The following is a 23345-nucleotide window of genomic DNA, read 5'->3' as shown; positions in this document are numbered from 1 at the left end:
CGCTTCCGGAGGGTGGGTTTTCTTTTCTCCCCCATCAGCCGTCCTTAGGCGTATCCCTCTAAGAAGTGGAAAAATCAGATTTCTCCCCTGGCCCTCCGGGCTGTCCTTTGAAATTCAGGGCAGAGTGGGGGGCTCAGGGGCTTGGCCCAGCTGCTTTCCCAGCTGCAGGCTGTTAGTCGTGGGGACCGCGCTGTGGGACCACAGCATGACCCGGGGCTGGACGCCCCCTGGGACCCTAACTGGGGTCAGGGGAAAAGCACGCCCAGTGTTGGAGGGCGCCCTGCTCTGGATCGAGGTTGCACAGGAAGCCGCAGGGGCCTCTACATGTCTGATCTCTTGACCTGAACACACGTTTGCCTCCCCAGCCTTAGCCAGAGGTGACAGCCTGAAGCGATCCGGCCCATCCAACTCTCCCCGTCAGTGGGAATGGGGACCACATGGGGAGTCCCCAAGTCAGGTGTCCTGCTGAAGGGCTGACCAGAGTATGCAGTCTCGGGCCCGGGGCCCTCCCGCTGGCTCCAGTCCCGATGTGCCCGCCGCCGGCTGCTGTGTGTAGCTGCCACCTCCCCGTGGATCTGGACACAGTTCTGCTTGGCCTGTGTAGACAGAGCCCTCTCCTTACAGCTCTGCTTTAGGGGCCCTGAGAGTGGGGTGCGAGGCCTCCGTGTGTCCCCAGGGTTCCCCAGCAGCCCCCATGTAACTTGCTTTCTTTCTTTCCCCCAAGAGTGGATCAGGCCATCTACAGCTGCCCCCCTCGGGGAGAGCCCCCCGGGGGCCCAGGTGTCCTCCAGTGCAGAAGGTATGGGGGGCAGCGCCTGTGATAACCCTTAGACCCCAGGGAGCGTCTTCCCTCTGTAGGAGACACAGCAGGTGGGCAGCTGGGAGGGGCCCTGGGCGCTCTACCCGCGCTACCCCAGGTCTCACCTGTGTGGACAGGTGGGGTGTGGCACCACCAAACCAGGCCTTTTAATCCTGTGCTTCTCCCAAGGGCTTAAGAGCCAAGCGGAGACGGTCCTCTTGCGAGTAGGCTGCACCCCGCCCGTCACGTCATCCACTGGACCCTGCGCTTTGATGGGGTGCAGAGAGTCAGGGGCTTCCTCGGGGCTGGGCGCTCAGCAGTCGGGCCCAGAAGGGGCTGCCTGTGAGATGAGGGGAGAGGGCGGTGCCGTCCAGGAGGCAGGGCAGCTGGGCAAAGGCTGGCAGTGAGCAGCCGCCTGACCAGACGCGGTGGCTGATGAAGGGCCGGGGCATCGGGGACACGAGTCTCACCCTGCTGGCAGCCAGTGGGCCGGCCCGGAGCCTCCAGAGGATGCGGTCCTGCCGCCCCCCACCCCCCCCACCTCATCCCGGCCCCAGGGGCAGGCCTCTGGGCGCCCTCTGCCGGCGAGCGGCTCTGAGTGGGCACCACTACGCGCAGGCCGGAGTCAGGGGTCCTCCGGGTGACCCAGAGGCTGGCGGCTGAAGGCCCCGAAGCGAGGCCGTGGGCCGCGGGGACAAGGGCTGCTGACCCACTGAGCGGGCCGGGGCCCCTGGGCCCCTGGGTCTGGGCTGGAGGCCGGGAGGACGGGGGTTGGTGGAGGACTCCCGCTGGCCGGAGAGGGACAGTGCTGGGAAAGGGAGGGAGAGGCCGGCCCCGAGCGCCGAGCTCCCACCCTGGGTCTGGTGCTCCAGGTGACTGAAGAGGCCATGTTTTCCGGGGAGAGAAACAAGTCACGGGGTAACCCCGCCCGCTGTGTAGACGGTCTCTGAAGGGGACCAGAGGTAGGCACCCCTTCATGCCCCGGAGGTGCTGTCACCTCAAACCTGGGGCCCTCGGGAGCTGCATGGCACCGGCGGGTCCTTGCGGCCCACCCATCCCCGGGGCCACGGCTGACGGAAGAGCTGTGTTTCTAACCCCTCCAAGCTGTGGGCGCCCGCACCCTGCCCTTGCCGAGGCCTCCGGACCTTTCCGGCTTAAGCCCAAATCTCCCATGATGCCTCCTGGAGAACTCCCAGGTGAGAGGGAGGCCGGCCCCAGCGGCCCCCCCCGCCCCCCGCACTCCTGCCAAGAGGAGCTGAGAAGGCCCTGGGAGTTGCTGGGTCAAGGTGAAGCCGGACTGTCTCCCGCCCTGCCTCCCCCAGGGAGCCCGGAGCAGCGCGAGTCAGCCTGGGTGGGCAGGCCCAGGGCCGGCAGGCTGGGCCAGAAATAGCCCGCCTGGCTCTCCGGGAGGGGCCCGGGGGCTCGTGGCGGTCGAAGCCAGATCTGGGACACTGGAGGATGCCTCACCTCGTCCTTGTCCCCGGGGGGACCAGGGGAAGGGGTGGCCCCGGGCCCTGGCTAGTCCCTTCTTCAGGGCACACTTTCTTGCTCAGGGCGGGGTTGAGCTCTTAGGACAGACGCCAAGGGATGGGCCGTCACGGCAGGAAAGGTGACCCTCCTCGCCAAACCTCCCCCCCCCCCCCCCCCCCCGTGACAGACGGCCCTGCCCCACCCCGGGGTCGTGGACTTGGCCGGTCCCCGTGCCGATGTGGCGCTGGCTGCCCCTCGGAGGAGGGACAAGCTGGACCAGAGGACCAGACTGGGTGGGGGTAGAGAGACGCCCAGGGGGCTGTCAGCCACTAGCTCTGGGGGTCCGGAGAGTGAGGCCTTCGTGGCCGGTGAAACTTGCAGACCTGCTCAGGCTAAAAAGAAAGGCCCAGCAGGGGGGCAGTGGCCCCCAGCCATCCTCCAAAGCAGCACGGGGGGCAAGCTCCCGCCCGCGCCATCTTGTCCTGCACCCGTGCATGCCTCTGCGCCTTACGGGACCTCTGGGGGCGATGGGGGAAGGGGAGCCCCCACCGTCTTCCCTGGCTGCATGACCTGTCCTGCCTGCCTGGATCATTCCAAGCCACCGGGTGTCACGTGGGCGTCCATGAGAGCACCTCGCCGGGCACCCTGCCAGGTCCCTGGCGGACGCGGCCCCTGGCCCTCCTGGTGCCCCGCCCGCAGCTGGGACAGGGGGCTCTTCCCAGATGGGGGCTGCCTGGGGGCCAGGGGCGCTGTCGGGTGCAGGCCACTTTCCAGAGACTAGCACCTCCCTGCCCGTCTCTGGTGGGCGGCTCCTTCCGCTCGGGGCCTCAGTTTCCCCAAGGGCACGGTGGGGTGCGTGGGCGAGGGTGTCAGGCGGCAGGACGCAGCTTCTCCCTTCACCCCCTGACCCTCGGGTTTCCTCGCGCGCCGGCCAGACTGCGAGTGCTACGGCCACTCCAACCGCTGCAGCTACATCGACTTCCTCAACGTGGTGACGTGCGTCAGCTGCAAGCACAACACGCGGGGCCAGCACTGCCAGCACTGCCGCCTGGGCTACTACCGCAACGGCTCGGCCGAGCTGGACGACGAGAACGTGTGCATCGGTCAGCGCGGGGCGGGGCGCGGGGCGGGTTGGGGGGCACAGCGCGGGGAGCGGGGCGCAGGACCGCAGGGCAGAGCCGTGAGGTGGGGTCGGGAGACCCCAGTGTCAGGATCCCCGGGAGGCTGTGGAGTCCCAGCTCCAGGGCCTTCTCTGGCCAGCTGGCTCTGGAGACCGAAGCCTCTGGAAGCTGCTGTTAACAACCTCCCCAGGCCCTGGAGCTGGAGTCTCCTTCCTCTCTGGCCTCCACTTCCAGTTCAGAGTTATCAGTTCTTTGTGGCTGAAGCTTGTCTTCAAATACTCTCGAAGCCGAGGCCGTTTGTCAAGCTGGCCCCGCCGTGGGCACCTGCTGTCTCAAAGTCCTGTTTCAGGACTGGTTTGGCCCAGGGCAGGCCAAGCCACCCCCGAGGGCCCCCAACCTAGAAGGGGTGCCCACAACCATGCCCTGCTGGGTAGAGGCCAGGTTCAGCCCTAGGGTGCCCAGCCCCCAGAGGCCCTGTAGGGGCAGGAAGGCCAAAGAGCAGGACCTCTATGACCTGAGCAGACGGGGTGAAGGAGAGTCCTGGAGCCCTCGGTGGCTTTTTCAGTCTTTTATTGAGTTTGCCAGGTACACGGCAGGCAGTGCTGGGGCGGGGGCCGGGAGGCTGGCGGGCCTCCCAGCCCCCCCGGCAAATCTTCACTCTTTTCTGGGCTCTCTGGTGTTCTCTCGTGGCCTCGGCTTCTCTGCTGGTTCTGTTCCGGTCCCTCTTTTCGCTCTGCTGGCGCCCCTCTGCTGGCCCTTATAACCCCATCTTAGCCCAGGTGCATCCACCGGTGCAAGCCCAGGCCCTACTGCAGGTGTCCGCCATCAGGCAGGCATTCAATCCAAAGGCAGGAGGGCGGAAAAGCCTGATACTTTTTACTTACTCTGCAGGCCCCATGCCCACCCACCAGGCCAGCTGAGGGGGAGCTGGGGCTGTCCTTGCGAATCATGGAGGTGGACCCCAGAAAGTGATCAAAACAGAATGGTGCCTCCGTGCAGGCTGGCCAGCTGCAGGCGGAAGACCAGGCCTCTGGGCGGTCAGAGGCGGTGCCCTCCTGGCCCCCTCCTGGCTCCCTTCTTCCTACCTCCCTCTGCCTTTACCCCCAGGCTCAGACCTGGGCTTCAGGAACCCCCAGAGGGGGACATTTGCCCTCCCCACAGAGCAGAGGCCTTAAAAAACCAACTGGGGAGCAGCAGGGGAGCCTGGAGGCCCCTGGGCTGTACCACCTCCGCACCGCCCCCCCCAGGGAAGGAGCTGTAGACTGGGCTGAGCCCACCCCCAGGGGTGGGGGGGTGAGCGGCCTAGGTGAAGCTCTCTCGGCCTGTGGAGGCATAGGTGGGAGCTGGGGAGGATCCAGTTACAGATGCAGAGAGGAGGCCCCGGGAGGGCATGCGGAGGCCAGCCCAGACCGCACTGCAGGGGTCAGGAAAGGGGAGCCGGTGGGTAATGGATGTCAGGCAAGCAAGCCCGCCTTCCCTGGAGAGCGGACACCCCGGCTGGCCTGGACACCGGTGGGGCACAGGGCCAGGGAGTGGAGACAGGCAGGGCCGGCTGCAGGTGGAGCCAGGCTGGGGCGCACAGGCTCCCTGACCCGCCGCGTGTCTGTCCAGAGTGTAACTGCAACCAGATCGGTTCCTTGCACGACCGCTGCAACGAGACGGGCTTCTGCGAGTGCCGCGAGGGCGCTGTGGGCCCCAAGTGTGACGACTGCCTGCCCACGCACTACTGGCGCCAGGGCTGCCACCGTGAGTGCCCCGCGGGCGCGGGGTGGGGACCGGGTGCTGCTGGGTGGGGTCCAGGCAGGGCCGGGGCTAGGCGGCCAGATGCCGAAGTAGTGGAGCGGGTGCCACGTGGAGCCCCCCCCCCCCCCGCGAGGTCCCTGGCGAAGGGCTGGGCTGGGCTGGGAGGGGAGGGCTGGGGGCAGCGGGAGGGAGGGGTGCCCCCGAGGAGGTGAAGGCCAGGAGCGGCCTTGGCGGCGGGAAGAGCATGGACCGCGCGGCCATGGCACTGGAGAGGGTGCGCGGCGTCGGGGACCCGCCGAGGCCGGCCGGCCCGGGGTGGCACTGGGATCCGCAGGGCAGGGGCCGGAGGGAGCGGGGCCGGGTCTCCCCCGCCTGCGTTGTGGGTGCCAGGCAGGCACCTCGGCGCTCCCGGGCACCCACAGCCTCCAGCACCCCACGCTAAGCCGCGCCCGGCCTCCCGCAGAGGCCACCGGGTCCCCGCACAGGGGTGGCCGCCCCCGCTAACCGCCCCTCGCCCCGCAGCCAACGTGTGCGACGACGACCAGCTGCTCTGCCTGAACGGCGGCACCTGCTTGAAGAACCAGCGCTGCAACTGCTCGCGCGGCTACACGGGCCTGCACTGCGAGCAGCCGCGCTGCGGCCCCGCCGGCGACGCCGGCGACCTGGACTGCGACCGCGCGCCCGCGGCCGCCCCGCGCCCCGCCACCCTGCTCGGCTGCCCGCTGCTGCTGGGGCTGGCCGCCCTCCTGGCCTGCTGAGCCCCGGACCCGGCCGGGAAGGCTGATGCGTGCCCTGCGCGGGGGAGCCCGGGGGGCCCGGAGACCCCAGAGCCGGCGTCCGAGAAGGGCGCGGGGCGGCCCCGCTGCTCCTAGGTGCTACTCAGCAGAGTCCTCCTGCCTCCTCCCCGGCACCTGCCCCGCCCGGCGCTGCCCTCCCGCGCAGGGGGCTGCGGGCCGCCCCCGGGCCTGCATTTGGTCTTAGTTTTTGTATTAACCGCCACTCTTTCCTTACTATGGTTACTGTTCTCATTTGCTGGCGGGGAGAGGGCACGGGGAGAGGCGCTGCTCGCCCCACACCCCGGCCCGACACATCCACGACTGTTGCAGACGCCCCTGCGCCGCCCCCGGGCACCATCAGCCAGAGGACCCGAAACTCCAGTTGCCTACACTAGTCGCTGACGGATCTCTTTTCTATTCTCTGTTTTCCTTTGCGGCCCGCCAGACCCAGGCCGGGAGGGCTGGGCGGGAGGCAGGCAGGAGGGCTGGGCGGGTGGCCACTCGCTGTGTGGAGAACTGTTTGTTGGTGGTAAGCCTCCCCTGGCAGGGGGGCGCCTGGGGACCCCAGCCGGCGCGGCTGGCGGTGTACGCTCTCGAGTAAAGGATCTGCTCAAGGCTGTGTCCGGGGCCTGCTTTCTTTCCGTGTTGTTCACACCTGTAGGTTTGGGGTTTGAAGAGGAGCCTGAAAATAGCCTTAAAAAGTGGATTTCACTGTCAGGGCCCCACTTCCCCAGGCCCGGGCAAGCGAAGAAGCCCCCCTCCTCCAGGCAGGCTGCCCAGAGTGCTCTCAGGCCTCGGCCCGGGGTGGCACTGCCAAATGACCCACGTGGTAGGAGGATCCCCAAGCTTGGGAGGTAGTCTCTCTACCCCCCCAAATCCAAAGTCAATTGGCACTTTTTCTCAGTGTTCCCAAACTTATCAGGACATGCTGAGCCTACCTATCGTTGCTGAGGGGTCCAGGGAGTGGCCAGCAGGACATTCCGATAGCATGTGACTTGGGTGGGCCTGTCCTCTCAGATGCCCCCAAACCCGCGGCCCAGAGCCGCGGCCACCACCTCCTCCCAAGGCCCCTGCTGGCCAAGCTCCCCAGGTGGACGCAGGCAGGTGATGGGGCCACCCTCCCCTTCTGCTTTCTCTCCTGAAGGTTGGGGGGCATGTCCGGGACCCAGGGGCAGCCTGGGGGTGTGAGGTGTATCCTCCCTTTGCCACAGAGGCCCTGGGGTCCTGGAGCCCATGGGATTCTTCCAGAGCACATGGGATTCTGAGTCCCATAGATGCCATTCGGGGCTCCAGCTGCAGCTGGGATGGTCAAGTCCCCACAGGCCCCCAAGGCAGTGCTAAGCCTGTTTAACGGCCCTTGGTTTGAGGGTAAGTAGAGGTCGCAACACTGAGGAGGAAGCTGGACATGTCCCACAGCCTCTCAGCCCAAAGGCCCCCCCCCCCCCCCCGTCCCCCTCAACACCAGGTTGCAGGGGCAGCTCCCAACCCCCCAGGGAAGTGCCTTAGGTCAGACCCCGCCACCCCCACCCCTACGCTTCCCCAGCTCCATCATCACCTCATCCTCTAACAGAACCCCACTCAGCCCAGCTAAAATGAAACACCCAGGTCCTCCTGGTCGGTGGGAGTGGCCACGGACCCAGTTCTGGCCAATGACACATAAGCAGGAGTGATGGGTGGGGCTTCTAGAAAGTTCCTTAAAAGCTTCCCCTTCCCCCATTCCCCACCAAGCTTCCATTGGTCAAATTTTTGGGCTCCGAGTTTTCTCTTTTGTCCCTCCTCATTCAGGGACTCCTGCCGTGGGGCGTGGGGAGGGGCCACCTAGCACCCCTGGGTGCCAGCGGATCTCCCAGGATGGTGGGGCCCGGAAAGTGAACGTGGCTTTTCTGAGGACCAGCAGAGTTGGGGACACCAGCCCTGGCTGCCGACCTCCCCACTTCTTCATATGTGAGAAAAAAATAAACCTTAATGTGATCACAACACTGGAATTTGGGTTTTCTGTTACCCGCAGGCCACCTGACACCCATGGCCCTGCCCCGGGGGGGTCCGTCTTGCTGTCCCGGCGGGTCTTTCCAGAACGGCTCCTCCTCCACTTCCGGGGGCACAGGGCGGGCCGGGCAAACCCACTTCTCAGTAGACGCCAGCACCGGCTGCCATTTGAAAGCGCCACGGGCCTCCCCACACCAGGACAGTGAACTCCCAGTGTTATAGGGCAGCCCCGATATTAAACGGGTTCCTGGCTGGGGGTCCTCACCCGCGCGCTTACAAGGGACTTACGAATACTCCACTGCAGACACACACAGAAGGTTCATAAAAGGTTTATTGACAAGGGAAACGGAAATAAGGAAAACGGACAACTCAGGGAGAAAATAGGGAAATAAAGTCTTTCACGCGTCCTACCCGATCCGCCGACCTGGAAACCCAAAGTCACTCTCAGAGCTGGCCGGACGCTGCGAGCTGGCGGGGAGCCAAAATGGGGGACCCCCAAAGCCCACGTGTCTGGCTTTATCCCAACCTGGCTGCTGAACCCCACCCTCAGGTCCCAGCCCCCTTCCCTCGGGTGGGGATGGGATGTGGAGTTCCCAGGGTCTTTGGCTTGGGCCTGGGGTGGGGGTGGCGTCCACAAACCCTTCATGGAATGAGCTTTAGGACAGCCTTTCCCCTAACACCAGGACCCTGTGATGGAAGCATCTCGAGCAGGGCCGGTCCAGGATTCCTGGGGGGCACCCTGTCGTGAAGACAAAGGAAGGAGAGGAAAAGGGAAGAGGAAGGGAGCGGGGAGTCCCCCCAGGGGGCCTGGACCTCCCGTGTCTTGAGGTTCCCGCCTGAGGGGGTGGCCGTGAGCTGTCAACAGGCCGTCACCCGCAGGGGCTCCCGCAAAGGGGCTCAGGGTCGGGTACTACACCCACTTGTGTCTCCTGGGTGTGTCCCCAGAGGTGCCCCAGGGCCCTGGGGGGCAGGGAGGGGCCTCGGTGGGCTGGGTCTGTCCTCCCGAGCCCCCAGCCCTGCCGCTGTGTCAGCTTCCCTGGCGTGGAGGGGCAGCGCGTCGTAAATCAGAGTGGCAGCAGGGTCCCCGAGGGCCGCTCAGGCCCTGCCCTCGGCCGGAGGGTGGAGGGAACGTTGCCAGCGGCCATTTGGAAAGCTGACATCTTCCAGCCGCGGGGAGAAGGAGAAAGCAAGGTCAGCGAGCCCCAAGCCGGGGCCAGCCTTCGTGGCGGTGCCCCCGTCCCTCAGCTGGGCGACGGCACCCACGCCCGCCGGTGCGCAGTTGAGGCCTAACGCTTCTCAGCCCGCAGCTGTTGATGGGGGGCTGGATAATTCTGGGGGCTGGGGGCACAGGGCAGGGGCTGTCCCGGGTCCTGTAGGATGTTAGTGTTAGTGGCCCCGAGCCAATCGGTGCCGGTGTTCCAGGGCAGCCCCACGTGTCTGGTTTTTATACCAACCCTGGCTGCGTCGCCCCACCCTCAGGTCCCGCCACCTTCCCTTTGGGGGTGATGGGACTCGTCCTGCCCGGTGTCTTGACGGCTTTGGTCTGGGGTGGGGGTGGCGTCCACGAGGCCTGTGTGCAGTCAGCTCAGGACAGCCTCTCCCCTGACACCAGCGGCACGGCCACTCGCTGGGCCACCCAGTGCCCGGTGAGCAAATTGGGGGCAAAATCACCCAGGTTGAGAACCCCTGCCTGTTTTCCAGAGGGGCTGGGCGGGGAGTAAGCCCGTGCTGAGAAGCTGGAGCAGGAGGGGACTCAGAATAGCCCTGGCTGAGCCCAGTGTTTACTGAAGACCCCCCCAGGACCCCCCGCCCCCAGGGCAGAGCTGCAGCCTCCCCCTGCAGGGGCTTCGGGGCAGGGGAGCCGGGAGCCTGGGGAGCCGGGCTTCATCTGAATGGCTCTGCTGTCAGGGAAAAGCCTCTCGTCAGCCCCTCTGGCAGCCGCCTGGCCCCCGCCCCCTGCCCCCTCCTGCCCCCTCTAAATAAGCAGCTGCTGCCTCAGCAGCTCCTGCCTCCCCCAGCCTTACAGCTCCAGGCGTTCATGGGCGCCTGGGGAGCAGCCATCAGCCTCTCCCCACACCCTGGCCAGCCGGGGCTGAGGAGCCACCCCAGGCCCCGCTCCTGCCCCCACACCCGCACGGAGGGCCCGTCAGCCTCCGCAGCCCCAGGGGGACCCCGCGCATCTCGGGCCAGAGGAGCTAAGGGAAAGGCACGTGGAGAAGAGCTTTACTTCTTTATTTTCCTTTTTAAACACAAACCAGCAGGGGAAGGAAGCCGGGGTTACAGAGGCGCAAGATAACAATGAAGCTGCCCGCGGCCCTCCGCCCGGAGCAGGCGCTGGTACTGCCCGGCCGCCGCCAGCCGAGGCTGGACCCCTTTCCTGGGCGCAAGCCGGGCGGGGCCGGGGTCAGCAAGCCATCTCCCCGCTGAGACACCCCCCAATGCCCGCTCTGAACACCCTCTCCAGGTGGGCAGCAGAAAAGAGGACGATTGAAGGATGGAGCCGCCCCCCGCCCTGCCTTCACACGCACACACACGCACGCACGCACGCACACGCACACATGCACACACATGCACAAGTGGGCCAGGTGCAGAGAGGGCACCGAGATGCTGGGGCAGCTGGCCAGGGGCAGCCACTGTTATGCCTGCGGGCCAGGCGCTGCCAGCGCTGCCCCCACGCGTGCCCACACCCCACGCTTGCATCTCCCACTCCGAGGGAGGGGGGCTCTCTCTTTCCACCCCGCAGCCGGGCTGGGAGAAACGGGGGCTCTGGCACAGGAGGGCACGCCCAGGGCGGCCCAGCGGGCGAGGAGAGCTGGGAAGCAGCCCCCGGGTCTGTGCCCCGCGGGGGCGGCAGCTGTGCCCCTGCCCCGTGCGTCTCGGCCGGTGCGGAGACGCCTCAGCAAGGGGCTCGACTATCCAAGGGGGTCTTTTAAAATAAAAATGGAAACTCAAAACCCCGCCCTCTCTTTTCTGCCCCTTCGGGACGGAGCCGGCTCCCCCACTGCAGACGCAGCTGCCCGGCCCCTGGGCTGCGTCCCTGGTGGCGCTGAGGCCCGGCTGTCCCACGGGTGGTGGGAGCCCGCGGCCAGGTGGGTGCAGCTGCGGTGGCCGCCCCGGGTGCCCCCCGCCGGGGGATCTTTGTCTTCCCGTGGGCGGGCAGCGCTGGGGGCCCAGCCGGGGGCCTGAGTCCTGGGAGGTCCGCGCTGTGCCCCGTAGTAAGGGGCCCCTCCCCCTGGCGGCCTCCGCCCCACCCCCTCCGCCTGGCCCTGCCTCCTGCCCCAGGACCCCAGGGAGCCACGGGCTGGGGGTGGGGGCGGGGAGGCGGGCGCGCGGGATCACTGACCAGGGGCGCGAGGGGGGCAGGAAATGGAGATCCCAGACACGGAAGGTCCCAGCCACATCCAGGGGTCCCCTGGGAAAGGACACGCCAGCCTCCACCAGCGTGTCCCCCGCCCCGTCCTGCTCCCCTCGCTGTTAACATGCGGACACGTGGTGGGTGGCCTCTGTGCGCTTGCCCCAGCCCTGGAAATGTGGGGACCCAGTGGAGCCCCCACACGGACCCGAGGTCTTAGTCCCCAACCCACGGCTGCCTGCGGGCTCCCAACCCGGGCTCCAGGCCTCAAACCACGCCCAGACAGAGGCTGCCCCTCCTGCCCCAGGCTGGTTCTGGAAACCAAAAAGAGGCCCGCAGCTGCCAGGGGGCGCCGTGTGAGGGCACCCAGGGCCTCCGCCGCGCTGAGAGCAGGGAGAGGTCTGTGGGTGTGTGGAAAGAACGTGGGGGGCTCTGGAACCTCCCCGCGGGCCAGCACCTGGCTCAGCCGGCCCAACAGCGAGGGGGATGGTGAGCCCGCGGGCCGGCGAGGGCAGCCTGGACTCTAGCCTGAGCGCTGGTGCTGGAAAGGGGACGCAGGCTGTATGCTCGGGGTCACTGTGCAGGCCAGCCTCTCGCCCCCTACAGGCGAGAAGCGCTGGCCATGGACGCCGAGTGGACGCACATCTGGCGTTGCCGGCTCTCTAGACCCCTGGAGAGGCAGCAGACAGCTGCGTCCATGTCAGACGCTGGGTCTTCAGACATTGCAACGAACTCATCTGTCTTTACAGTTGTGCAGACCGGGCCTCCCTGGTGCCACAGGGGGTTAAGATGCAACCTATGAAGCTATCTGCAGCCACTGTGGCACGAGTTCAATCCCTGGCCAGGGAGCTACCCACATGGCGCAGCAGACCTCCTGTCTCCCCGCTGCTCCCCTCAGCAGTGTACTTCGGTCAGTCTGCCTGTTCTGCTCCCTGCTCTGTCTCTGGTGAGTCCTCTCACCCCCCACCCCCGCCCCGCACCTCTGGCCTGCACCCCAGCTCTTGTGTGCATAAATAAATCTTTTTTAAAAAGTTGTGCAGACTAAATGCCAGCAATTCCACTCCTGGCTGAGTCCCCCAAAGGCCCAAAGCAGGTGTTGGGGCAAAAGCTGGACCCGCACGTGTGGAGACGCACGGAGGCCGTCACCAAGGGCGCTCAGCAAAGCCGCGGCAGCCGAGTTGGGAACCAGGAGTCCGGGAGCGGGCGAGAGGGGGCGCCCAGCAGGGCACAGGCTAGAACATCGTCCTGGAGATAAAGAAACGAGGTTCTGACACTGGCCCAACAAGAAGGGGCTGCGAGAAATGAAGCTGCCACCTGCGCGGAATGTGCCGGGACAGGCAAAGTCAGAGCTGAGCAGAGGTTGCCTGGGGAGGTGGGGGGCGGGGAGGGGGGCTGGGGAGAGAACTGGGGTGATGAGAAGGGGTTCATTGTGGGTCTCGTTTCTGCCACCACGAGTTTCTGCCGGTCAGGCTCGCCTGGGCCAGGCCTCCCCCTGCGGGCAGGACCCCGGGGAGGGCGGGAGGCGGGAGCCAGATGCAGCTCAGGTGCAGGCGATTACGATTGGCAAGTCCACACCCTCCGCCTGCCGGGAGCCCAGCTGGGGGCTGATTGGCTTGACCAGCAAACAGTCCCGGCTCCCCCCGGGGCTCAGGTCTGGAGGCGCCTAGCAGGGCGCCGTCCCTGGCCGTCCTTGTTTCCTAACCACCCCTCTTCCCGGAGGGGCCCGGCTCCCTGGAGTGAAGGCCGAGGGGCAGAGGAAGTCGGGGCACGGGACGTCTGAGTCACTGGGTAAGGAGGTGCCGAGGGGGAGGGGGACAGGTGGAGGAGGGTCCGCACCAGCGGTGTGGGGAGGGCACCCCGCACCCCGCCGGGCGGCCCCAGCGGCCTCTGGCTGAGAGGCAGTGAGGTAGGACGCGCGGGTGAGGGTCAGGGCGCAGGCGGGCCAGAGGGGCGCACGGGCGCGGGGCTCTCCTGGCCGCGGGCCTGGGGTGGGGCGCGGTCCCGTGGAGATGAAGCTGTAGCGAGTAGCTGCGGGCCCGGCGTGGGCAGGCCGCCGCCTGGGCGTCTGGGTCACGCCTGGGTCGCTGGAGTGAACTGAGGCCACGCGGCCCCTCTGCGGGAGGGAGCCCAGCCGGGGCTGGGGGGTGTCGGGGCTGGGGGGTGTCAGCCGCGGCCCAGCAGGCGGAGGGGCGGTGCCGCAGGTGAACGGAGCCCGCACCCGCGCATCCCAGGACCTGCTGGGTGTCGTTAAGGTAACTCTCCCCTCTGGGGGAGCTGTGGGCGCCGCCCGCAGGTGCGCCGGGCTCTAGGCCCCAGGCCCTCGCCGCCCCGGAGTCCTGGGGGTCGCATCAGGCTGGGCGGCCCCGTGCAGGGCAGAGTCACAGCGCCTGCTCCCCGCGCCCCCAGCCTGACAACGCCTGCTTGTTTGGTGCTTTGTGGGGTGTCTGTGCACAGGACGCGATGAGTGCTGCTTGCAAAGGTTTTTTTGGGGGGGCTGCGTCTCATTTTCCAACCACCAGAGGCAGACACGTGCGCCCCGCAGGTCACGTGAGCACCACCCCTGTGTCTGCAGGTGTGACCTGCCCAGCACCCTCGTGTCCTGGGGGGCCACCAAAGGTGGGGACCATGCGAGGGGCTTCCCCAGCACCAGGTCGCTGCATCTTCACCTGAGCCCTGGAGGGGGCGCCAGCACGAGCTCCAGCCTCCAGCTGAGGCCAGGAGGCTGGGGGCGGGGGAGGGGGCGGGGAGGCAGCTGGTGGAGCACAGGAGCTGGCCCAGTGGCCTCAGGCTCTGCTGCCTGCAAGTCCGTGTCCTTCCAGCGCAAGCCCGTCAGCGCCACACCGCGGGCCGCACCCTCTTCCCAGGCCGCAGGGGCCAGAACGAGGGCCCCGGGTGCCCTGGGACAGGTGGGGACAGAGGTTCCAAAATGAAACAGCTTGGCAGGCCCCCCCGTGTGCATGGCCAGCGGTCACCCCCCACCAAGGCCCACCACGCAAATACACCCCTGTGGTTTCCGGGGCCACTGTGGGTGTCACTGAGGAAATCATCCCCCTGCCAAGGCTCCACAGTTGGCGGCTCTCCCGCGCCTCGGTGTCCTTCCGAGGCTGGTCACATGGGTCCGGGTGACCACCTGTCCTTGCAGGGCCTGCACCAGGGCCGGAGCCGCCATGGGCTGCCGCCAGCTCAGCAGGAGTGAGCAGGTTGGCGAGTGACTAGGAATGGCGGCTTAGTGTGACCGTGGTTCGGAGCTGTAGCTGGAAGTTTGGTGATTTTTCTTTTTTATTTATACGTACAAGAGCTGTGTGGCCAGAGATGTGTGGGGATCCCCAGAGACAGAGTTGGGGAGCTGCTCTGCTGAAATGCACTGCTGAGGGGAGCGGCGGGGAGACAGGAGAGGTCTGTGGGCCATGTGGGTCGCTCCCAGGCCGGGGATTGAACTCAGGCCGCAGTGGCTGCGGACACTCCCTGCACCACCAGGGAGGCGGTTTGGTGACTTTTTTATGATCGGAAATACCCGCTAGGAAGGCCGCTGTGACTGTTGTCAGTGACCCTCCCGCCACGTCGAGGTTCTGCTGTTTCCACGCAAACAACAGTTTCTGAGACCCTGCGGGGCGCAGCGAGGACTTGACTTGCTCTTTTGCTGAAACTGGGAGCCGTGACCCTGCTGTGTCCTTCCTTGAAGAGTAGCCACTGGGGTGTATACCCCAGGGCACCCACCCACCTGGCTGCCTTCTGAGGCCTTGCTGGCCACACCCCCCTGCATGCCCCTGGTGCCCCCCCTTTCAGGTTCCCCTTCCCCTGGCCTTGCTATGCTGAACAGGAAGCGAAGTGGCTTGTCACGGCGACCGCGCCTGTCCGGGTCAGGATGCCCTGCCCAAGGCTGACGGGCCCCCTGTGGGCACCAGGTCGCTGGTCTCAGGACCCCCGCAGGAGCCAGGCCACCAGGTGGGCGGCTGGAGACCTGAGAGTTCCAGGCCAATCAGGATTCCAGGGTGGGGCCTGGGTGGGGATCTTGCATGAACTCCCCAGCAGTCCCAAGGTGCACCCCAGGCTGGCAGTGCCAGCTTAAGTGCAGTACTGTTGCTTAAATCAGGGTACGGGCCACCAGCCCACACAGGACTGCCTCCCAGCGCCCTGTCTGGGCCCCCCAAAGCCACCAATGCCATGACCTGGCAAATGATGGGGGGCGGCTAACCCAGGTCCTTGAGTTATGGAGGGTGCCAGGCACAAAACCTGCCTTTATGGTGCTGCACAGCGCCGTGCGCGCCATTTGAGCCGCAGCTGAACCCTAGCTCCCCAGTGATTTATCCCCCAACAAGGAAGGGGAAAGCGTCACTCTCTTCCTACCCATCGCCGCTCCCTGCTGGGGCGCTGCCTCCTGCCCCATTCCAGCCCCTCCCTCTCCCCCCCACAGCTCTTGCTGCCCTGAGCAGCTCTCACTGGGTCTCCACCCCCACCACCCCCTTCTCCGAGCACGTGGACAAGCACAGCACCAGGGTGTGGCCTGGGGAGACCCTGCAGGCAGCAAGGAGAGCTGGGGGTGGGCCGGGTAATAAATGTGCATCAAGTCCCCACCCAATCATTTCGGCCTACAATGAAGTCAAATGGCAGCCTCAGCGGCTTCGGCCGCATCCCCTTCAGATTCAGGTTTTAACAAAGTCAACAGGGGGGCCGTTGGCCAAACCCCAGCTATGAATTCAGAGCACGGGAAAGTGCGGAAGCCACTGCAAAAAAACATCTACAAACACTAACTTTAGAAAATAGTTTAGTACAATTTTGTTATAAAATTCATTTACAGGAGGTTATTCACATGTAATTACCAAATGTGCTCCTGGTCAGACTTGAGAACACGGAACGAAATAAAGCAGCACAATGAATCCAAGACAAATTATGTACAGAGAAGCAGAACAAGTCGAGGAACCTTCCCGGGGGAAGATCGAACACCGGAAGGAGACAGGGCGTTCTCCCCACGCAGCCACACGACGCCAAGTGGCCTCGACAGCCACAGGGTACAGGCCACGCTGGCCACAGGCGAGACTGATGCAAATGCTTTCCCCGCTGCCCGGGCTCCAGTGGGGCGGTGGGGCCTGAGCAGCCGGGGGTGCACGGGGCGGGCAGTGAGCACGGCTGCGGGAGCAGGCCTCTAGCAGGACGGGGGAGGGGGACAGAGCCACAGCCCAGGACACGTTTCTGAATCCCGTGACGTCGGAGCAGGGAGGGGACGCCCGGGCCCCAGACGCGTGTCCCACCTCCTCAGCTCAGAGCCCTGGGCGCACCGCCCCGCGCCCAGCCTTGCTCAGGGTGGTGGTGAGCGCACGGACGCAGGTGAGCGTGACAACGAGCCGTCTCCTGTCCCAGGAGAAGGGGCTCCCCCAGCCTGTGCTGGCTCACATCCTGAGGCCAAGGGTCAGCTCCCCACCCACAGGTACCAGGGTGGGCTCCGGGGGGCAGGAGCACCTGCGGGACCCCAGCAGGCCAGGATGCCCAAGGAGGGACGCTGGGGGTGAGGCACCCGAGGCGGGCAAGCGTTCTTGTCAAGCTGGGAAGAACCAGTCTGGACAGAATTTCCGACCACCACGGACCCACTGGCTTAGAGCAGATGAAAAAGAAAATCTCAAACGGTGCCCACTCACGTCCTGGGAGGGGGGGCAGTGGCTCCCGCTCCAGAGCAGCAGCTCCCAGCCCCGCTCAGGGGCGCCCTAGCTGGGGGCTCTCAGCGCCGGCAGCTGCGCCGGCCAAGCTGGACTCCGGCGCCATCACCGAGCGCAGCCTCCCCTCCCGCGCCGCCTCTGCCCGCCGCACGCCCACTCGCCACGGGCCTTAGCGGGGGCAGGAGCGCTTCTCCCACACTCCCCGCGCCGGGAAGAGCGGTCTTGCCCGGCCCACATCTGGGGGCCCGTTCTTTCACCATTTTGTAATTTAAAGCTTGTTCTGTTAGCATCAGCTTTCTAAGCGGGAAAGAAGAGTGGTCTAGTCGATGGAAACGGACTTTGCTGTTCGCTCCGCACACGTACATTCCCGCCTTACAGTGTTCCCCGCGCCGCCCTCCCCCGCAGGCCGGACGCGAGCACGTCAAGTCTGGGACGCCCAGGACGTCGTCGCTAACGCAGAGTGGGCTGAGCGCTGCGGCCAGCAGCCCAGGGCCCAGCACGCATCATCACGTTTCCCACTGCACACACCCCATTCAAGGCCAAAAAAAATCCCCCCAAAACAAAAACCCTCCTCTGGACAGTCCACTAGCCGGCGCCCATCTCACCCACAGTGGCCAGCTGCCCGCGCCACCGGCCTCCCTATAACAGCTTTCTTTTCTTTGAGCTACTGTCCTCCTGTACCCTCCTGGGGTCCCAGCCAGAGCCCCAGTTCACAGGCGGGCTCACAGCGCTGTATGTGTCCTGGGCCCCGTCACTGAGAGCCCTGGTCTCCCTCCTGTGGCTGAGCCCTCCTCGCTGCTCACACTTCCTTTTGCTGGCAGCGGCCTCGGGGCCAGTAGCCAGGGGCTCGCACTGCGCCAGACAGGCCTGTCTGACTGTGGACAGCAGCACCGTGCCGCCCAGGTCCTGGGGGCTCCCCGGGAAGCCGGGCTCTCCCGATGGCAGCGCTGCTCCAGGGTGCTGGGGGCTCGGGGGCTGCGGGTCCCTGAGGTGTGTCTCGGGAGCCAGGCCCATTCTCCTGAGCAGTCGCGGGTCCCGAAGCTGATCCTGCGCGGGGGACCGCTCGGCATCCTTTGCAGGAACGATGGACTCCCTGGTGTCGGGAGGGGCGTGGTACAGGGAGGGCGCGAAGGGCGACGTGGCGAGCCCGCTGTCTGGCCTGCTGCCCGGCAGGCCGCCTGGGGTTCTGCACGCCTCGGGGGCCAAGGCAGGCGAGTGGGACAGACTCCGCTGCAGGACGGGCTTGAGCTTCAGGATCTTCATGGCGTCGTGTTTATAGTTCCTGTCACAGGTCTTGATGATGGCGCCCCGCTTCTGAGCGTCTTGTATCAGGTGATTCCAGTGCTGATTTTCCTGGAAACAAGAGGAGGCAGAGTTACACCCAGAGACGCACCCGATGTTGGGCAGCACGGAGTTCAGCTTTCATTTCTGAACTACTAAGAAGCAAACTTTCCAGACGAGACTCTTGAGAAGGCTGAAAGGAAGAGCGATAAAGACCAGCCCTGGCCCGTGAGCGCCCCACCACCATCCCGGGCTCCCAGTGGTCAGCGGCCATGCAGATGGTGTCCTCTGCCCCGTGCTGTCGTGTGGGTGCTGATTAGATGTAATGAAGTAGACATGCTGCTCCTGGGGGTGCGCACGCCAGGACCCCATGCGAGGAGTGCAGACCACGCATGGTCACCAGAGAGGGGTTGGGATGCAGCTGACGCTGCGGAACAGGGGGCCCCACCTTCCGAGTGCAGGGCCTGGCTCTGCAAAGAGGTCCTAGCGTTCACCCAACTCCCTGGGGCCCCGAAGCCGCAAAGGGCTAAACTATCTTTATCCGGGAAGATACTAGCCTGGATGCGGCCCCTCCCTGCTCCACCCCTCCACCCTTGGGACTCACCACGCCCGCTGCGCCCACAAAGGCGCCTGTAAGCGAAGTCGCTAAGAGGCCACTGTAACAGTTCACAGTTCAGGTTTAAACATGATCAAAATTCAGCACCACTATGCTTTGTACTAGAAACAATCCTTGCACTAGGTTAACAATAGACAAGAAATCATTTTTTAACACTCAGGGCCTTATTTAGATCTCAGAAAACACCTGGAAAAACCCACCCATTATTCTCAGGTACCTACAGACTCACAGGAAGTTGCAAAAAAACAAAGGCCCGTGCAGCCCACACACAGGCTCTCACATGTTATTACTAAGAAGCTTTTGAAGTTTTCAATTTGACACAAATTTTTGAGGCAGAGAAGCTTAATAGTGAGATTAACAGGAAGACTAATATAACAACGTACTACTCCAGTAGACATGGGAATCAAATTTCAAAGAGCAGGAACAATAATGTCATCTTTCTATTCTACTGGATACACTTAAGAGTGATGTAACAGATTTTTAATCATTTCTTAAAAATAAAGGTGGGTATTTATAATACAATAAAAATAGAAATACTTAAATTTATAAAAAAATTCAGTATCAATTTGAAAACAGATGCATGCAGCATGGCAAGCTGTTCTCTAGGCACTCACAAAAGCCGGAGACCTGAGGGCTGGGTGAAGCCCCGGGGAGGGAGACGGTGCTTGAGCGCCCTCTGCTGGCGCGCTCTGCAATGGGGGCCTAGACGGCCTGGCTACGGAGAAATCCCAAAAGCCCGGGCAGCTGGGACCCCTGGTCATCAAGCAGCAAACACCTACTCTGGCTGATACGTTACTGTTTGTCTTCCAAAGGTGTGAACCTGCCGCCTCTGCTGGAGAAGCACTCTGCGCCCTGCAGGCGACCCCGCACGCGCCCCGGCCCACGGCCTGCCTCAGCGCTCGGCCCGCACAGCCCTTCCCTCGTGTGAACTCACGCACCCCTGGATGAGCCTACAGTGCCGACATGCCGTTCTCAGGAGGACCATCTAAGGGCACATGGGGTCGCAGGCTGAGAAAGTGGGGAGAGGGTTACGTGTGTAGGGGCTCCCAGGAAGAGGCTGCTGGAGAAGGTAACCACCGGGGCAAGACGCTCACGATTGTGATGCAAAGTAAAAACGAAGCCTCAGCCCAGCAGCAGCAGCAGCAGCAGCAGCCAACGCCGAGCCCTCCGCTCCAAGCACCGTCCTTACCATCAGGGTCCTGAGGTGCCCAAGGATGAAGAGGCTGTACTTGGCTCGCGTGATGGTGACGTTCAATCTTTGCAAACTTGCCAGAAACCTAAGCAAAAAAAAAAAAACAAACAAAACTTCTTTCTACAGGATGACTCGCGTGTCACTAAGGTGCACAGTCGGTACCTGGATGGCAGGTTTAAAGTCCCAGGGCTTTGACTTTTTTTTTTTTTTAAAGATTTATTTATACAAGAACTGGGGTACAGGCCAGATGCACGGGAGGGTGAGAGGATTCACCAGAGACAGAGTGGGGAGCAGAACAGGCAGAAGGACTGAAATACACTGCTGAGGGGAGCAGCGGGCGAGACAGGAGAGGTCTGCCGCGCCATGTGGGACCCTCGCTGGCTGGCCGGGATCGAACCCGTACTACAGAGGCTGCGGACAGCTTCACAGCATGGCGCTCAACCGCCTGCGCCACCAGGGGAGTCCCCAGGGCTTTGACTCTTGCCCAGCACAGGCACCTGCAGAGAAGCAAGTCTCTTAACGACGAAATACCCAGCACTTTCCTTCCCTGTGGCGCAGCTGTCCGTCAATCTCCTACTTTGATTTCAATGAGATACTGGACATTTTACTCTAGCAGTATGACTTTGAAGTCTAAAAAACCTCCTAAAAAATACTAGGATCAATTATTGTTAATTTTAGATTTTAGATTATTAAAATATTATAGAACTAGTGCATAAATACACCAACAACAGATCTGAGGACTGAGAAGTATCAGCACTGGTGTATGATAAAGGGGAAATTTCAAATAGTTGGGAAAACCTGAGTTAACCGGCCTCCACCCGTAGGAGCATCTACCCCTCAGAAGGGACAGGGACAAATCACTGTCCTTTAAGAGCAGTTACACAATCTGGAAATTTCTTAGCTTCTCCTCAGAAGGAAAAAATAACTACATGGACGCCTCAGGGCCTTCGCTGCCCATGACAGTGCACTCCGCATCCACAACAAGTTAACTGCAGTTGTTAAGAGCTACACGCTTAGCCAAAGCAGGAAGACAAGAGAAAACCACTTTGGGACACATACCATTTGAGTAACACGTTCCTGCAAAATGCATCTGATACAAGGATTTATTTCACTCTAATTAAATGAAAGAACAGAGGCCTCCCTGGTGGTGCAAGGGGTTAATACACAACCTATGAAGCTGACAGTCACTGCAGCATGAGTTCCATCCCCGGCCAGGGAGCTACCCACATGGTGCCTCAGACCTCTCCTGTCTTCCCGCTGCTCCCCTCAGCAGTGTATTTCGGTCCGTCTGCCTGTTCTGTTCCCCACTCTGTCTCTGGTGAGTCCTCTCACCCCCCGCACCTCTGGCCTGTACCCCAGCTCTTGTATGCATAAATAAATAAATCTTCAAGAAAAAAATAAGTGAAAGAACAAATTCACACAGAAATGGCTAATATCCAAGGTCCCAAGAGAAGCGGACCTCACAATGGATCTAGCAATACTTATCTAGAACTTGAAAAGGAAACTGTAGGATAGTACACGTCTTTATTAAGGAAAACTAAGCAAAAGATGGTTTTCTCGAATAACGACTGAAAACAGATCTAACTCTGGGTTTTAAACAAGTCAGTCAGTGACAGTTACTCACCCAATGGAACCTTGCGAAGTATTTGCTCTGACACACGTAACAATAACGCAATCTTTCTGACGCCCCTGGAACGCATCCACAGTGTCCACTTCTGCTGGCCTATTCACAAGAGAGAAACACATTCACTGGAAAATGTAAGGTAATCGTTAAACGTGTCTACATAGCAGTACTTTCCAGAAGTGCCTTCACGGAGCCATCAGGTGGAGTCCACACGGCACCAGAGCCCCCACCATGCACAACTCAACATTTCTATCACCAAGAGGCCTGTGCCTCTGAGCCAGCTCTCAACTCCCCTTCTCCCTGGGCCCCGGCAACACCAACGTACTTTCTGTCTCCATGGATTTTTCTACACTGGAATCTGACATAAAATATGTGTCTTCCTGTGTCTGGCTTTTTTTGCTTGGTGTAAATTCTGTGCACGGATGAACCACAGCTCACCCTTCTCAGCTGAGGGCACACCGGGGCTGTTCCCACCTCCTGACAAGTCACATCGCTGCGAACATCCCTGCACAAGCTTCAGTGGGAACCTTTTTTCAAGTCAGGCACACACCTGAGCAGACGGGCTGGGTCACGTGGTAATCTCATGTTCAACTTTCTGAGGTGCTGCCAGCTCTCCATAGTGATTTGCCATTTTCCACTCACACGAGGGTAGGGCTTACTCCACATCCTCACCAAACGGTCTACGGGTTCCTCGTACTGGCTGTCTGCGTGGGTGAGTGGCACCTCCCTGTGGTTTGAGGTGTGGTTCCCTGATGGCAAACGCTGTAGAACGCCTTTCCAGGGGCTGTTGGCCACTTACCTTCCTTTGAGGAATCCTATTCAAATCCTTGGTCTATTAAAGAACCACACTGTTTATCTCCCTGGTAGTAAGCTGAATGAGCTGCTTCTATGGGACGCGAGAGTCTTCGCGCATGTAAGACCTGCACACGTTCTCTTACCTTCTGTACCTCGTCTTTCCCGCCCTTTGTTAGTGTCCTTTGACACAAAGAAATTGTTCATTGCCAAGAGTCCCATTATCTACTTTCCCTTTGGTTACCTTTGTTTGGCAGTCGTACCCAAGATGCTGCCGCACCTGTAGTCACACAGATCTACCTTTTGTCCTTACAGGTTTTATAATCTTCCTCAGATTTGGGGAGTGGTGCCATCTTAGCAGCAGTAAGCCTCTAGGCCGAGAACATGGGACGTCTTCCCATTTATTTAGGTTGTTCTTCAACTTCTTTCAATGTTTTATACTTTTTAGTGTATAAGCCCTACACTTCCTTCCATTTTAAGTATGCCCTTCTTTTTGATGCTATTGGAAAGATAATTTTTCCTCAATTTCTTTTCCAGATTGCTCACTGCTAACATACTGAAACACAACTGATTTTTGGGTATTTATCTCATGTCCTGCAACTTTGCTGAGCTCATTTATTAGGATTAAGAGTTTATGTGAAGTTTTTAGTTGCTAAATATAAGGTCATGCCATCTATGAAAAGAGTTTTACTTCTTTTTCAATATCCTTTCCTTTCTCTTGCTTAATTGTCTTGGAGAATAGCTCAGACACTGCTGCAGGTGAGACTCGAGATTAGGCATCCTCCCTGATCTGAGGGGGGACGTTTTCAGTCTTATCAAGTATGATCGTTGCTCTGGGTTTTTCATTGCTGCCTTTTATTAGGTTGAGGAAGTTCCTTTCGATTCCTAGTTTGTTGAATGTTTTTATCATTAAAGTATGATGGATTCAGTCAAATGCTTTTT

At 62.3% G+C, this 23345-nt stretch overlaps 2 protein-coding genes across 7 annotated transcripts in view; one reads left to right on the top strand and one right to left on the bottom strand.

Annotated features, from left to right (window-relative positions):
- Nucleotides 1-5891, top strand: part of NTNG2 (netrin G2) — a 49290-nt gene extending 43399 nt beyond the window's left edge. Inside the window, exons 5-8 of one of the 3 annotated variants that reach the window (XM_037492935.2) lie at nt 1882-1995; nt 3205-3372; nt 5002-5136; nt 5656-5891. In XM_037492935.2, coding sequence (XP_037348832.1) covers nt 1882-1995; nt 3205-3372; nt 5002-5136; nt 5656-5891 — 653 coding nt within the window. Of the gene's footprint in view, nt 1-724; nt 800-1881; nt 1996-3204; nt 3373-5001; nt 5137-5655 lie in introns of all 3 variants that reach the window. The other 2 variants (XM_037492933.2, XM_037492934.1) reach the window with 2 other exon arrangements.
- A 10102-nt stretch (nt 5892-15993) lies between these two features.
- Nucleotides 15994-23345, bottom strand: part of SETX (senataxin) — a 60008-nt gene continuing 52656 nt past the window's right edge. For all 4 annotated transcript variants that reach the window (XM_037492891.2, XM_037492890.2, XM_037492892.2 and 1 more), the window contains 3 exons: nt 21612-21710; nt 19985-20072; nt 15994-18251 (listed from right to left, as the gene is read on the bottom strand). In XM_037492891.2, coding sequence (XP_037348788.1) covers nt 17538-18251; nt 19985-20072; nt 21612-21710 — 901 coding nt within the window. In that variant the 3' untranslated portion in view covers nt 15994-17537. The remainder of the gene's footprint in view (nt 18252-19984; nt 20073-21611; nt 21711-23345) is intronic.

The sequence above is a fragment of the Talpa occidentalis genome, unplaced genomic scaffold, assembly GCF_014898055.3.
Source record: "Talpa occidentalis isolate TD23 unplaced genomic scaffold, MPIMG_talOcc4v2.1 talOcc4.7, whole genome shotgun sequence".
In the NCBI taxonomy this organism is placed as follows: Eukaryota; Metazoa; Chordata; class Mammalia; order Eulipotyphla; family Talpidae; genus Talpa; species Talpa occidentalis.
Note: the sequence above shows the minus strand (reverse complement) of the source record. Positions and strands in the feature narration are given on the sequence as shown.